This window comes from Eumetopias jubatus, unplaced genomic scaffold (assembly GCF_037043125.1).
Source record: "Eumetopias jubatus isolate StellerSeaLion01/CBP00866 unplaced genomic scaffold, mEumJub1_p1.0 scaffold_14, whole genome shotgun sequence".
NCBI classification, from domain to species: domain Eukaryota; kingdom Metazoa; phylum Chordata; class Mammalia; order Carnivora; family Otariidae; genus Eumetopias; species Eumetopias jubatus.
In genome coordinates, this window is record NW_028274820.1 from 42,557,274 (window position 1) to 42,569,968 (window position 12,695).

At 36.9% G+C, this 12,695-nt stretch overlaps 1 protein-coding gene across 2 annotated transcripts in view; it reads right to left on the reverse strand.

Moving 5' to 3' along the window:
• Positions 1-12,695, reverse strand: part of COL28A1 (collagen type XXVIII alpha 1 chain) — a 161,694-nt gene that overhangs the window by 106,935 nt on the left and 42,064 nt on the right. For both annotated transcript variants that reach the window (XM_088018326.1, XM_088018325.1), the window contains exons 12-14: positions 12,106-12,174; positions 5,039-5,107; positions 2,308-2,376 (exon numbers count right to left, since the gene is read on the reverse strand). In XM_088018326.1, the coding sequence (XP_087874452.1) occupies positions 2,308-2,376; positions 5,039-5,107; positions 12,106-12,174 (207 nt within the window). The remainder of the gene's footprint in view (positions 1-2,307; positions 2,377-5,038; positions 5,108-12,105; positions 12,175-12,695) is intronic.

Consider the following 12,695-nt stretch of genomic DNA (forward strand, 5'->3'; position numbering starts at 1 on the left):
AAGAAGAAGAAGACGATAGCAGGAAGAGAAGAATGGGGGGGGGGAATCGGAGGGGGAGACGACCCATGAGAGACTATGGACTCTGAGAAACAAACTGAGGGTTCTAGAGGGGAGGGAGTTGGAGGGATGGGTTAGCCTGGTAATGGGTATTAAAGAGGGCACGTACTGAATGGAGCACTGGGTGTTATACGCAAATAATGAATCATGGAACACTACATCAAAAACTAATGATGTAATGTATGCTGATAAACATAACATAATAAAATTTTAAAAAATAATACACTATATGTTAACTAACTTGAAATTTATAAAACCAAAAAAATGGCAAATAAAAAGTTGAGACAAAAAAAAAGAATAGGAAAGGAGGAAAGGGGGAAGGGTAAGGATTTGGTAAGGCAGTAGCAGATGAAAGCAATTACTATGTGATAATGTCTAATATTTCAACGTATTTTCTTTGCATGAGCTCCAGATGTAAAAACACAAATGCCGTGACAACAACACCTGAAAAAGTTAATTTACTGAACTCAGAAAACAATAGATCTGTTGTACTCAGTTCTAACTGCTCCAAAGGAAGACAGACAATCTTACATATTTTTAGGTTATTTTGGAGCTGGAGCTGAACTATTTGAACCAAAAACTGTTTTACAACTAAAATTTGTATAACTCACTGTTAACCAGCATCTCTGCTATTTAAATACAGATTATCTAAAAGAGACAGCTACCAGTAAATAAAAGAAATAAGTAATTCAAAATTGAAACACAACACCTAAGGTATTCATGAACATAAATCATTATTCTAATATGTAATGTGATAATATGCTTAGAGAACATATAAATGACTCCAAATTGATATGAGGTCTCTGTTTTTTGTACGTTTCTTGTATCATCTTCACCTCTGGGAGCTTTCCCTTCCCTGTGGTCTGTAGGGCTTTATCGGCCTCCAGATCTCCTAGCACCAGCCTCACTACCACTTCTAATCTGGGTATGATCTGCAGCTATTTTAAAGAAAACAATGAACTAGTGAGAAAGAGAAAAGCAATGACAGGTTGACCATGGTATTGAACATAAACAATTTTACAGAATACTGTCAGATATGGCCATTTGATGTGATAAACCAAGGTAAAAGCAAGAGCGCTCCATAGTTATGTCTGAGCACAGACAAAAACAAAAAACAGCATCCAAACCACCTATCCCCAGCAAAATGATCAAACGTCCCCCTATACTAGCTAAAGTGAATGACTGCTACTTCTTTACCAATTATAGCTAAGCCTGACTCCATTTTTCCCACCTCCTAGATAAGAGTCATTAAAATAGCCAGTCTTAAAATTACCTCACTTCCTGTACCCCTGAAACAAAAAATACATTATATGTTTTAAAAAAAAAAGAAGATAGCAGGAAGGGAAAAATGAAGGGGGGGAAATCGGAGGGGGAGACGAACCATGAGAGACGATGGACTCTGAGAAACAAACTGAGGGTTCTAGAGGGGTGGGGGGTGGGGGGGATGGGTTAGCCTGGTGATGGGTACTAAAGAGGGCACGTTCTGCATGGAGCACTGGGTGTTATACGCAAACAATGAATCATGGAACACTACATCAAAAACTAATGATGTATGGTGATTAACATAACATAATAAAATAAGAAAAAAAATTTACCTCACTTCCTAATAGCGTCCAATCCAAAGTCAACTCCTACTTTCTTAGACACTTCCCAAAAACACCTAACACAAACCCAAATGCTATAAAAAATCTTTCATCTTCTTACTGAGTAGTAATGGGTTCCCCATGGTATGTGGTCTGCCTCACTGCAATGAATCTATAGACCTAACTTTGTTCAGCTATAGGTGGACCCCTCTTGGTCCTTGTTAGAGGGCATCAGCACTAGCTTTCTTAAATGAGTTCTCCTATTTTAGTCCCATTTTAAGGTAATATTTTTTGAGTGAGCATCTAAGGATGGACATGCACATTCTGTAATGGGGTCAAGTCAATACATTTTAAAAAACTTTTTTACTAAGAAGACATCTGTTTTGCTAATGTTTGGCATTAAAGCTCTTCAGCTGAAGATAGTTTTACTGGAAGTCAAAGCCCAAATAAATGAGACATTACTGTAAATAAACATGATGGGATATTTCAGATAATAATTCCTCGTACATAATAATATACCTTGCATATACTTGATTTATGATTAACTGGATACCTGTGTGATATGGTCATTAGGTTGAATACAGTTCATAAATGTACATGCATAAAGAACGGTGAACAAAAATAATTCTAGTGGCATCTTTCCTATTGTACACCCTCCATGCAGTACCTTGTCCCCTTTGATTGACAGGCCTTGTAATCCTTGTGGGCCAATTGGTCCTTCAGAGCCTTTTTCACCCTGAAAGTATATGGGAGAAATATCAGTATATTAATAAAAATCAGGATTTCAAAATAGTTGAAGCATCCAAAGCATCCAAATTCACTGCTCACTACAAATGGGTAATTCTAGCTGACCCGAAGATCTGTAACTTGCAAAAAAATACAGTTTTAATACTCTTAAATAAGAAGGAATCTGTCCAAACAGAACACATATACAGCATCACTAAAGCTGGAGAAGAGCTCCATTCCTGATAGAAATATCTGGAAATGGGGGACCTAACTAATCATATAGTACAACAAACTGAATCAATCCTTCATTTCCTTAACACTGCTCAACTGGATCCAGCACACAATGAAAATTTGTCTCTCATATTAGTATATGAACTAACACTTGCTAGTATTGAATACTTATTAAATGTTTTATATCATAATTTATAAAAACTCATTGAAAATTTAGTTTTAAAATGATTCATAGAAAATCTTCTTGGAGGTACTGCTAGAGTCACATGACCTATGTGACTAGCTCTGGTTGTAATATAATTGCAATGAAGTCATAACACTTTGTGCATTTGTGTGAAAAATAAGCCATATTATTAATTTGGAATAGCATTTATTTAAACGCAGAGTAAAATCAAAGAACACTTGCAAGAAACCTAAGAAAAGGGAAAATATACCTTTAAGTTCCTCTTTATTCATAATTTATTCTACGTCAATGCAAAGTAACACAAGTAGCACACATAGAAAACTCCCCATTGACCCTGCTGGTTGGGGAATGAAGTATTCTGACTAATGGGTTCTTCTGATCATTACCACAGAGTATAATTACATAAGTTGACCCTAAAGTAACACTGAATATAATGGATTCTTTCTGTGATGAGATGCAGGGCGATGCAGTGCTGTGGGTTATGATGAGTAAGAGTGTATCATTCTAACCTTGAACCTGTCACTAAAACTCGCCCTGCAGCATGCTTCTTAGTGTTTCACTTATTCACTTCTCATTTACTTATTTATGTTAAAAACCCCCACAGGTTATAAAGAGAAATAACCCTGGCTATTTGAATTTCCCAGGTTGTTTGGACTACACATAAACAGAAATTTATTATATGACCAAAAAACTCAAGAAATTGTGTATTATAAAACTTTCTGAAATGTAGCACTTAGCTGTTGGCCTGACCTCTGAGAGTAATACTCTGGTTAAGTGAGGACATTAGGAATGTCCCCTTTCTCCTACAGATTATTTCCTTTGATGATGACAAATTAAATTTGTTAGTTAATGAGGGCCTCTTTTAAAATTCAACCCAGCAGTCATTCACAACTTAGTATGAATTAGGTTTTAACTACTTGATCTCCCTGTAGTCAAGATTCAGGTTTCTCACAGACAATAGAATATTGATCATGGCTGAAGAGCATGAGGCTGGAGGGAGAAGGCCAGATCTTAGTGACTGACCAAATGGCTGAAGTAGAAGTTCTTAGACACTTAGAAAACAGCATGTGGTTCTCTGGGTGGTGTGTGTGTGTGTGTGTGTGTGTGTGTGTGTGTGTGTGTGCATGCACATGTGTTTGGGGGAAAGAATTTAGAAAAGAAAGGAAAAGGATCCCAAAATGTATTCTTGCTTACTCTGAAATGTTGTCGATGCTGCCCAAAATGTCTTGGAAAATCATTTCCCGTGTGGCCTTTAGTAGATGGGGGGACCAGAGGTCAGCAAAGTACAGCCCACTGGCCAAATCCAGCCCACTGCTTGTGTTTTGTAAGTACAGCTTTATTGGAATACAGCCACACTCACTCATTTATACCTGGTTGAGACTGCTCTCATGCTACACCAACAGAGGCTAAGTCGTTGTGACAGGTACCATACTGCTCACATGGCCTGAAATACTTAGTATCTGGCCCTTTACAGAAAAAGTTTGCCAACCTCTGGTCCAGAGGAACTTGAGTGCCAAGAATTATATATGGGAAGCAGTAGAAACATTTGAATTCTCAATTGCCAGGTAAAAGGTACATTTCTCATAGCATTTTGCCCCTTACGATAACAAGGTAATTCTAGTTCTGTCCTCCCACCCGTATTTCTTTCTTATTATACTAATGGCAGTATGATTACGAACTGGTTTAGTAGTTTCTTATCTGTGTTTCACAACACAAAGCTGTGAGTGAAGTTCTGTCGTAGCTATATGCTCAATAACGTCACCTCTGGACATAAAGATGCTATTTATCACTATGGCTTTAATGACTGCAAACTAAAAGAGTTTTCTCCTTTCCTGTGCCATAATTATATGAGGTAAAAATCTGTCAATTATTTTTTTAAAGATTTTATTAATTTATTTGACAGAGAGAGACACAGCGAGAGAGGGAACACAAGCGGGGGGAGTGGGAGAGGGAGAAGCAGGCTTCCCGCGGAGCAGGGAGCCCGATGCGGGGCTCGATCCCAGGACCCCGGGATCATGACCTGAGCCGAAGGCAGACGCCTAACGACTGAGCCACCCAGGCGCCCCCAATCAGTTATTTATAATTGCAAATTTCACTATAGTTTCATGTTAAGAGAGATTTATATATTCCTTTATTTAATAGGGTGAAGATAGGAAAATACTTGACTTCTGATAATTGGCTAGGCCACATTTTTTAAAGCTGTAAATCATGACTATGCAAGGCAAAGCATTTTTTCATAGTACAGAAGTGTTGTTACCTTTGGCCCTGGAAATCCTTCTCCTGGTAAGCCCCTCTCTCCTGGTGCTCCCTCAGGACCACGGGGACCCTGTTTAGGAGAAGAGGAAATGAGGAGCAGGAAAAAAGAGAGAAGGAGAGAATAGGAGGTGGGGGGAGAAAGAAGGCAGAAGGAAGGAAGAGAGAAAGGATTATATTTTGGTTCACACCGGATGCGGTGATACAGTCCTTCTTAAGTTATTAGTGAGAATCCTTCTAGTAAACTCCAGACTGATTAGTAGAATCATAGAGTGGGAAGAATAATATTCCACTTGATTAGCAGAAGATGTTCTATTCTGGTGTCCTCAAATTAGAGGAAAATGGAAATTAAGTGATGCTTCAGAATAAGGACTAGGAAATAAATCCTATGAGGAAAGTCTAAAAATCTAGGACTGTATGGTCTGGAGAAAGTTGCAGAGTGATTAAATAATTGAAAAGTATCAGGGGAGCTCTGTGAAGAAATTACTGCCCAGTGGCTTTAAAGCATTGAATTCTGTTTCCATGTGTTTTAATTTCTATCCTGATACATTTGGATTCAAACTTGAATTCTTTCAAGGACTGCTTGAATCCACTGGACGTTTATGGGCAAATGGGAATCCTGATAGCATCACATTCAGGTGAAGCATGGTTTTCCATCTCAGTGATTCAAATTAAGAAGTCCAGGTAACTATTGCTCAGAAGGGCTCTCAGGGAGGTGCAAACTTCTCACAGAAGGAAAGAAAAACAACACAGTCTCAGCCTTCGAAGTGGGCTGGCAGGAAGCATACTAATTGAAAAAATAAAAGGCAACAGCAAGATACTCACTTGAAGTAGGAATTTTTAAAAGGCTACAAATTCTCCCTCTCTTTCTTCTTGGCCAGAAGGTCACAAAGTTAAAAAGGAACTAAAAAGAATCTTAGAAGCACCAACTGGAGCTTTTCGCTCTAAGCGATCTAAAAAGATAATTAGGGCTTGCTTGGCAGGGAAGTGAACCTAAGATGATATAAAGCCGACTGAGTTGCCCAGAAACTCCAAAGCCAGCACACTGCAGACACTCTAAACGATCTGGGGGCTCGATACTCAATAATCCAGGGTAATTTGAGTGGCGCTTTCTCCTGAAGCCTGGTAGCAGACATAGGATGCAGCATTTGCTAATCAGTGACCGATCATAGTTATAGAACTGTAAACAAGAAAGCTAATTGTATCTCATGTCAAGTTTTTTTTGCCTTTCCCTAAATATTATATATTTTAAAAGACAGTCTTCTTCAGTATTTATGCATCACCAATTTCATAAAGGCTTTAATTAAAGGAAAAAGCTAATATTTAATTCCATTTAAATTGCTATGCTGATGGGAAACCTAGCTTTTAACAACCTAAGACCTTAATCAAAGTACTAATATCCATGACAGCTTGCTCTAATGTTAGAGAGATTAACTAGGGGAAAAACAAATATAAGCATGAAAACTAGATTGCAAACTAAAAAGGCAAGTGCCTAGTTAACATCACGTAATTTAACAAAAAAATATTGACAAATTATTCCTCTTTCCCAATGATAAAACAAATGAAAATAACACAATATACATTAAATGCAAAGAAGTCTTTTTCCAGTTCACTCAATTTTTTTTTCCATTCATTCAGCAAATGCCTGGTGGGTGCAAGGCCCTGTGCTAAGTTCTAGGAACAGCAGATAGACCTGCTCTCTTGTCTCATAGAGCTTACAGTTTTTCATGATAATTGAAAGCATATTATGGTGTCATATGGACGAGGGTTCAAGTCCCAGCTCTGTTGTGTGTTAGCAGCAGGATCTCCAGCAAAGAACTTAATCTCTCTAAAGTTCAGCATCCTCATCATAATGGTGGTAATGATAGTACCTACCTCAACCACAGGAGTTAATATAAGGGTTAGATCAGAGAGACGTGACGTTCTTACATACTGAGCATGCAATAAATATCTGCTATCGCTATCAAAATTATTTTACTTGAATTTTGTGATTGCGAAGAATGTCCTTTCAGGGCATGTTTATGAACAGGGTAGCTTCAGAGTGAATGGTTTACAGGAGGCAATATGACAATACAGAGAGAGGACTGCTGGAGAACATAAACCCGGAACCCTTCTTCCATCCCTGCATTTCTGGAGTCTGCCAGCCAAGATGAGAGTGAAAACAATGGTGGTTTTGAGGAGCCATGTGTCTCAAGATGCTGAGAGCCGAGAACTACTACTCGTGAGTAATCTCTTAAAGGCATTTAAAAAAGCAGTGATTCAAGGTTTAATTACTACACACTGTTGGAGTAATATTCCACATCATCAGTACATTCTCATATTTTCCAGCTAAACCAAATGGAAGATGAGAAAGAGCAGGTACTTGGGTTAGATGAACCGTACTTTATTACAACAGTACCGATGGATTATTTTTAAAAGACAGAAATGCTTCTATAAAAAACTCACGGTGTCCTTTTCAAAAGCCATGAGAACCAATCATAATTATGGCATATTTATTTGACTTCTCATGAATGCCTCTAATTAAAAAAAAAGTGGAGGAATCTAATTATCAGTTAACACAGTCTGATCAGTGAAATGCTTATTTGAGACCTTAATGAGATAAAATGTGATTGTCCGTTATCTTATTGCTTGTTACTTTTCTTAATAATCTCACTAGCGTGGATAATCAATAAAAGTGGTTTTACCATACATTATAAGCATTAAAAATAAATATGCTAAATGATAACAAAAATTGCCCATAATATTCAAACAGTACCATCTATGTAATTTTTAACTCTGAAGTATTTACAGTTCTACTTCAGGGGGTATTTTTTACTAATAATGCTCTGAATATCCTTGTACAAAAACAAAACAAAACAAAAACCCTGAAACCACTGGAAATCATTCAGACAAAGAAACAAACATAAAGGACTTTCAGCAGAACCTTTTTCAGTCTCAAGGTAAGTCTTTATGTTACTTCTAAGTAATTAAAAAACTTGCAGTGTTGGGTTTTTATTAGGACAGTTTGGTGCAAAACATTTTCGTACATTATTTGCGATCCGCCCCACCTTTATTATGATTTCAGTTCCCAATTAAACCATCGATGTCACAGTGTCACTGTGATTTGTGTAATTGTGGATTGGAAAGCAAACAAAAAAGAACTTCATGTTCTGGCAGTATTATGAAAACCCTCTAGCTACAAACAAAAAGGCAAGTAATACAAATTTTTCTTTAACATGAATTTTAAAGGAGGTCCAAAAATAAATAAGTAAGGGAAATTACAGGGCTCCAAAACAAAAAGAGAGCGGAACGCTGGGGTGGTACACATAGAAGCTGATGCTGTGTCTGTCCTGGGTGGAAGAGTGTGGTTGTGTGGTAGAAATATGTCTAGAAAAATCTAAGATAGAGAACCAGAAGCAAGGATTTTGGCTCACTCAATGGAAAATAAGGAGAGAATTAGAGCTGAGATAAAGCTCATAAAGCTAGGCTCTGTGCTGGGCATAGAGCGTGCTTAAGATTCTCTCTCACCCTCTGCACCCACCATGTAGATATACGTATACACACATGCGTGTATAAAAAGACACACATGTATTCTGATACATATGTGCTTTCTAATTAGATTTTTTTAATATTGAGTTTTGAGAGCTATTTATACAATATCAATATAAATCCTTCATCACATATGTGGTTTGCAAATACTTTTTCTTGGTCAGTAGCTTGTCTTTTCATCCTTTTAACAGAGTCATGGAATAAACATTTTCCACTTTCCAGGAGTCCAACTAATCAATTTTTTTATTTTTTGGATCATGTTTTTTGTAACATGTCTAAGAAATTTCCACCAAGCTGTAGTCCCAAAGATTTTCTCTTATGTTTAATTCAAAAGTTTTATAGTTTTGCATTTCACATTTAAGTCTATGAGCCATTTTGAGTTAATTTTTTATAAAGTGTGTGTGAAACTTACTTGAGGTTCAGTTTTTGGTATATGGATATCCAACTGATCCAGCACCATTTGTTGAAAAAGTTATCCTTCCTCCATTGAATTGTTTTTGCACCTTTATCAAAAAATCAGTGTGTGGGTCTGTATCTGGATCCTCTATTCTGTTCCACTGATCATGTTTCTATGATCTACCAGAACTGCACAATCTTGATTCCTATAGTGATGTGAATAAAATCCTTTCTTCAACTTAGTTCTTCTTTTTGCAAATTGTTTTTAACTATTCTAGTTCCTTTGACTTTCCATACAAATTTTAAAATAATCTTGTCCATATCTATAAAAACATCTCACTGGAACATTTAAAAAGACTTGCATTAAACCTTTTATCAATTTAAGTAGATTGACAGCTTTATGAAGTCAAATCTTCAATCCATGAACATGGTGTGTCTCTCAATTTATTAAATATTCTTTTATTTCTAGGCACCTGGGTGGCTCAGTTGGTTGGACGACTGCCTTCGGCTCAGGTCATGATCCTGGAGTCCCGGGATTGAGTCCCACATCGGGCTCCCTGCTCGTCGGGGAGTCTGCTTCTCCCTCTGACCCTCCTCCCTCTCATGCTCTCTGTCTCTCGTTCTCTCTCTCACAAATAAATAAAATCTTAAAAAAAATTTTTAAAAATATTCTTTTATTTCTTTCATTGGTGTTTTATAGTTTTCAGGATACAAGTCCTACGCATGTCTTACTAGATTTTTACCCAAGTATTTCTATTTTTTAATGACTATAAATGCTATTATATCTTAAATTTTTATTTCTATGTGTCTGTTACTAGAATATAGGAATAAAATTGATTTTGTCTGTTCTTTGTATCTATGGGATTCGTTTGGTTTTTTGTTTTGTTTTGCTTTTAATTTTCCACATATAAGAGAGATCATATAGTATTTGCCTTTCTCTGACTTATTTCAGTCAGTATAATGTTTTCAGAGTCCATCCATGTTGTTGCAAATGGCAAGACTTCATTCTTTTTTATGACTGAATAGTAATCCATTATATATATCGATACATATATCCAATAGCAATCCATTACGTATATCAATTTCTTTATCCACTTATCCATCAGTGAACATTTAGTCTGTTTCCCTAGATTGGCTATTATAAATAGCATTGACCATGGGGGTGCATATATCTTTTCGAGTTAGTGTTTTTATTTTCTTTGAATAAATACCCAGAAGTGGAATGGCTGGATAATATAGTAGTTTTAGTTTTTTGAGGAACCTCCACATTGTTTTCCACAGTGGCTATGCCAAATTACATTTCCACCAACAGTGCATGAGGGTTCCCTTCTCTTCACATCCTCAACACTTGTTATTCTTGTATTTTTGATAATAGCCATTCTAGCAGGTGTGAAGTGATATCTCATTTTGATTTTGATTTTCATTTCCCTGGTAACTGGTGATGTTGAGCATCTTTTCACATACCTGTTGGTCATCTGTACATCTTCTTTGCAAAAATATCTATTCGAGTATTCTGTCTGTTTTTTGTTATTATTGAGTTGTATGAGTTCTTTATATATTTTAGATATTATCAGATATATGATTTGAAAATATTTTCTCCCGTGCAGTAGATTGCCTTTCTATTTTGTTGATGGTTTCCTTTGATATGCAGAAGCTTTTTAGTTTGATGTAGTTCCAACTTGCTTATTTTTGCTTTTGTTCCTTTTACTTTGGGTACTCAAAACATCATTGCTAAGACCTATGTCAAGGAGCTTACTGCCTATGTTTTCTTCTAGGAGTTTTATGGTTTCAGGTCTTACATTCAAGACTCAAATCCATTTTGAATTAATTTTTGTGTATGGTATAAGATAGTGGTCCAATTTACCCAACATCATTTTTTTTAAAGATTTTATTTATTTATTTGATAGAGAGAGACAGATAGTGACAGAGATAGTGAAAGAGAGCACAAGCAGGGGGAGAGGCAAAAGGAGAGGGAGAAGCAGGCTCTCCGTGGATCAGGGAACCCGATGTGGGGCTCGATCGCAGGACCCTGGGATCATGACCTGAGCCGAAGGCAGACGCTTAATGACTGAGCCACCCAGGTGCACCTACCCAACACCATTTATTAAAGTAAGACTGTCCTTTCCCTGTTATATATACTTGGCTCCTTTGTTGTAAATTAATTGACCATATACATGTGAGTATATTTCTGGGCTCTTTATTCTGTTCCATTGGTCTATGTGTCTGTTTTTATGCCTATACAATACTGTTTTGATTACTATAGCTTTGTAATATATTTAGAAATCAGAAAATGTGACATCTCCGTCTTTGTTCTTCTTTCTCAAGATTGCTTTGGCTAATCAGGATCTTTTATGGTTCCATACAAATTTTAAGGCTGTTTGTTCTGTTTCCATGAAAAATGCCATTGGAATTTTGATAGGAATTGCATAGAATCTGTAAATCATTTCAGGTAGTATCAACATTTTAACAATATTAATTCTTCTGATCCAACCCAGTTATTTTTATGTGTATCTCAGTGAGTAACTTACTGTTCTTTTCTGGGAGAATAATGATTACTTGAAAAGTTAAGAGCATTTCTATACTAGGATAGTCATGTTTTATTCATTTCTTCTCCAGATCTCTTTTGATAGAGACACTTTTTTTTTCTTCTGCAAAAATAGTAAACTTTAAAGCTACATAAGCTAGAAGCTGCAAATAACACAGGTATTACCTGTCTGCCTTCAACTGTCCTTGCTTTAGAGTATACTCATAAGCTAGGTAATGAGCAAAGTCCTTATTCTCAATGATTTTCTCAGGGTTCCAGGAAAGTTAGTTACAAAGTATGACCTTAGGCCTGAATCCAGTTCTCCTATCTCCTAGGAGATTTTGACACATGAGATCTCTTTCCTTCTTGGACAAGCTGATTAATCTCGTAAGAGATTTCAGTAAGAGAGAGCCAGTTGTACATATCATGTGTCTGTGGGGTGGAGGGCTCTATTTCAAGTGTTATAAAAAATAACACTCGGATCTGGCCCTTGCATATTTATTGTCTTTTTTTATCCCAAAAGATGCAACATGGGCTTAGTTTAACCATTTAGTCTAACCACAAAGGGCACATAAGAACTATATTTGTCCTTTTTATTCCATCTAGAGTTCCTTGCTACTTACTGGCTGGCCTGGCTCCCCAATGCCAATCGGTCCTGGCGCCCCTGTTCTTCCTTCCTGACCTCTTTCCCCCTAAGAGAAAGAAATAATCAAGTGAAAGTTTGAGTTTTTAAATAAAGAATAAACATAGCACAAGATACTCTGGAGATTTCAACAAAGATATATTCCAAAATAGTCAAGCTTTTCACATTCATAAAGATAAAAAAAAATTCTGGAGGAGGAGAAATGGCTTGAATTTCAGTGAACAAATTACTCTAAAATGCTCATCATCCTGTCTTGTGTAAGTGCAATACACCACTTTTAGCTTTCAGAAGCTATTGTGTGTGTAGCAATTGGCAGGCTGGACTGCATTCAATTCATTTGGGTTATTGAGAGGACCAAGCTAACAATGCTTGTGCCATTTCCTGCCCCTCTCACCACCATCCTGGAAGGCCACCCTCTCCTTGTCCCCACTCTGTTCCATTTTACCTCTCCTTTCAGTTCTGTTCACCCTTCATCTCCTTCAGAATCTTTGTCCAATCACTCTGCCAATACAAACTCCACCTTCCCTGTAGTCTCAGTATGCTTATTGTTTCAATTCCATCCATGGTGAT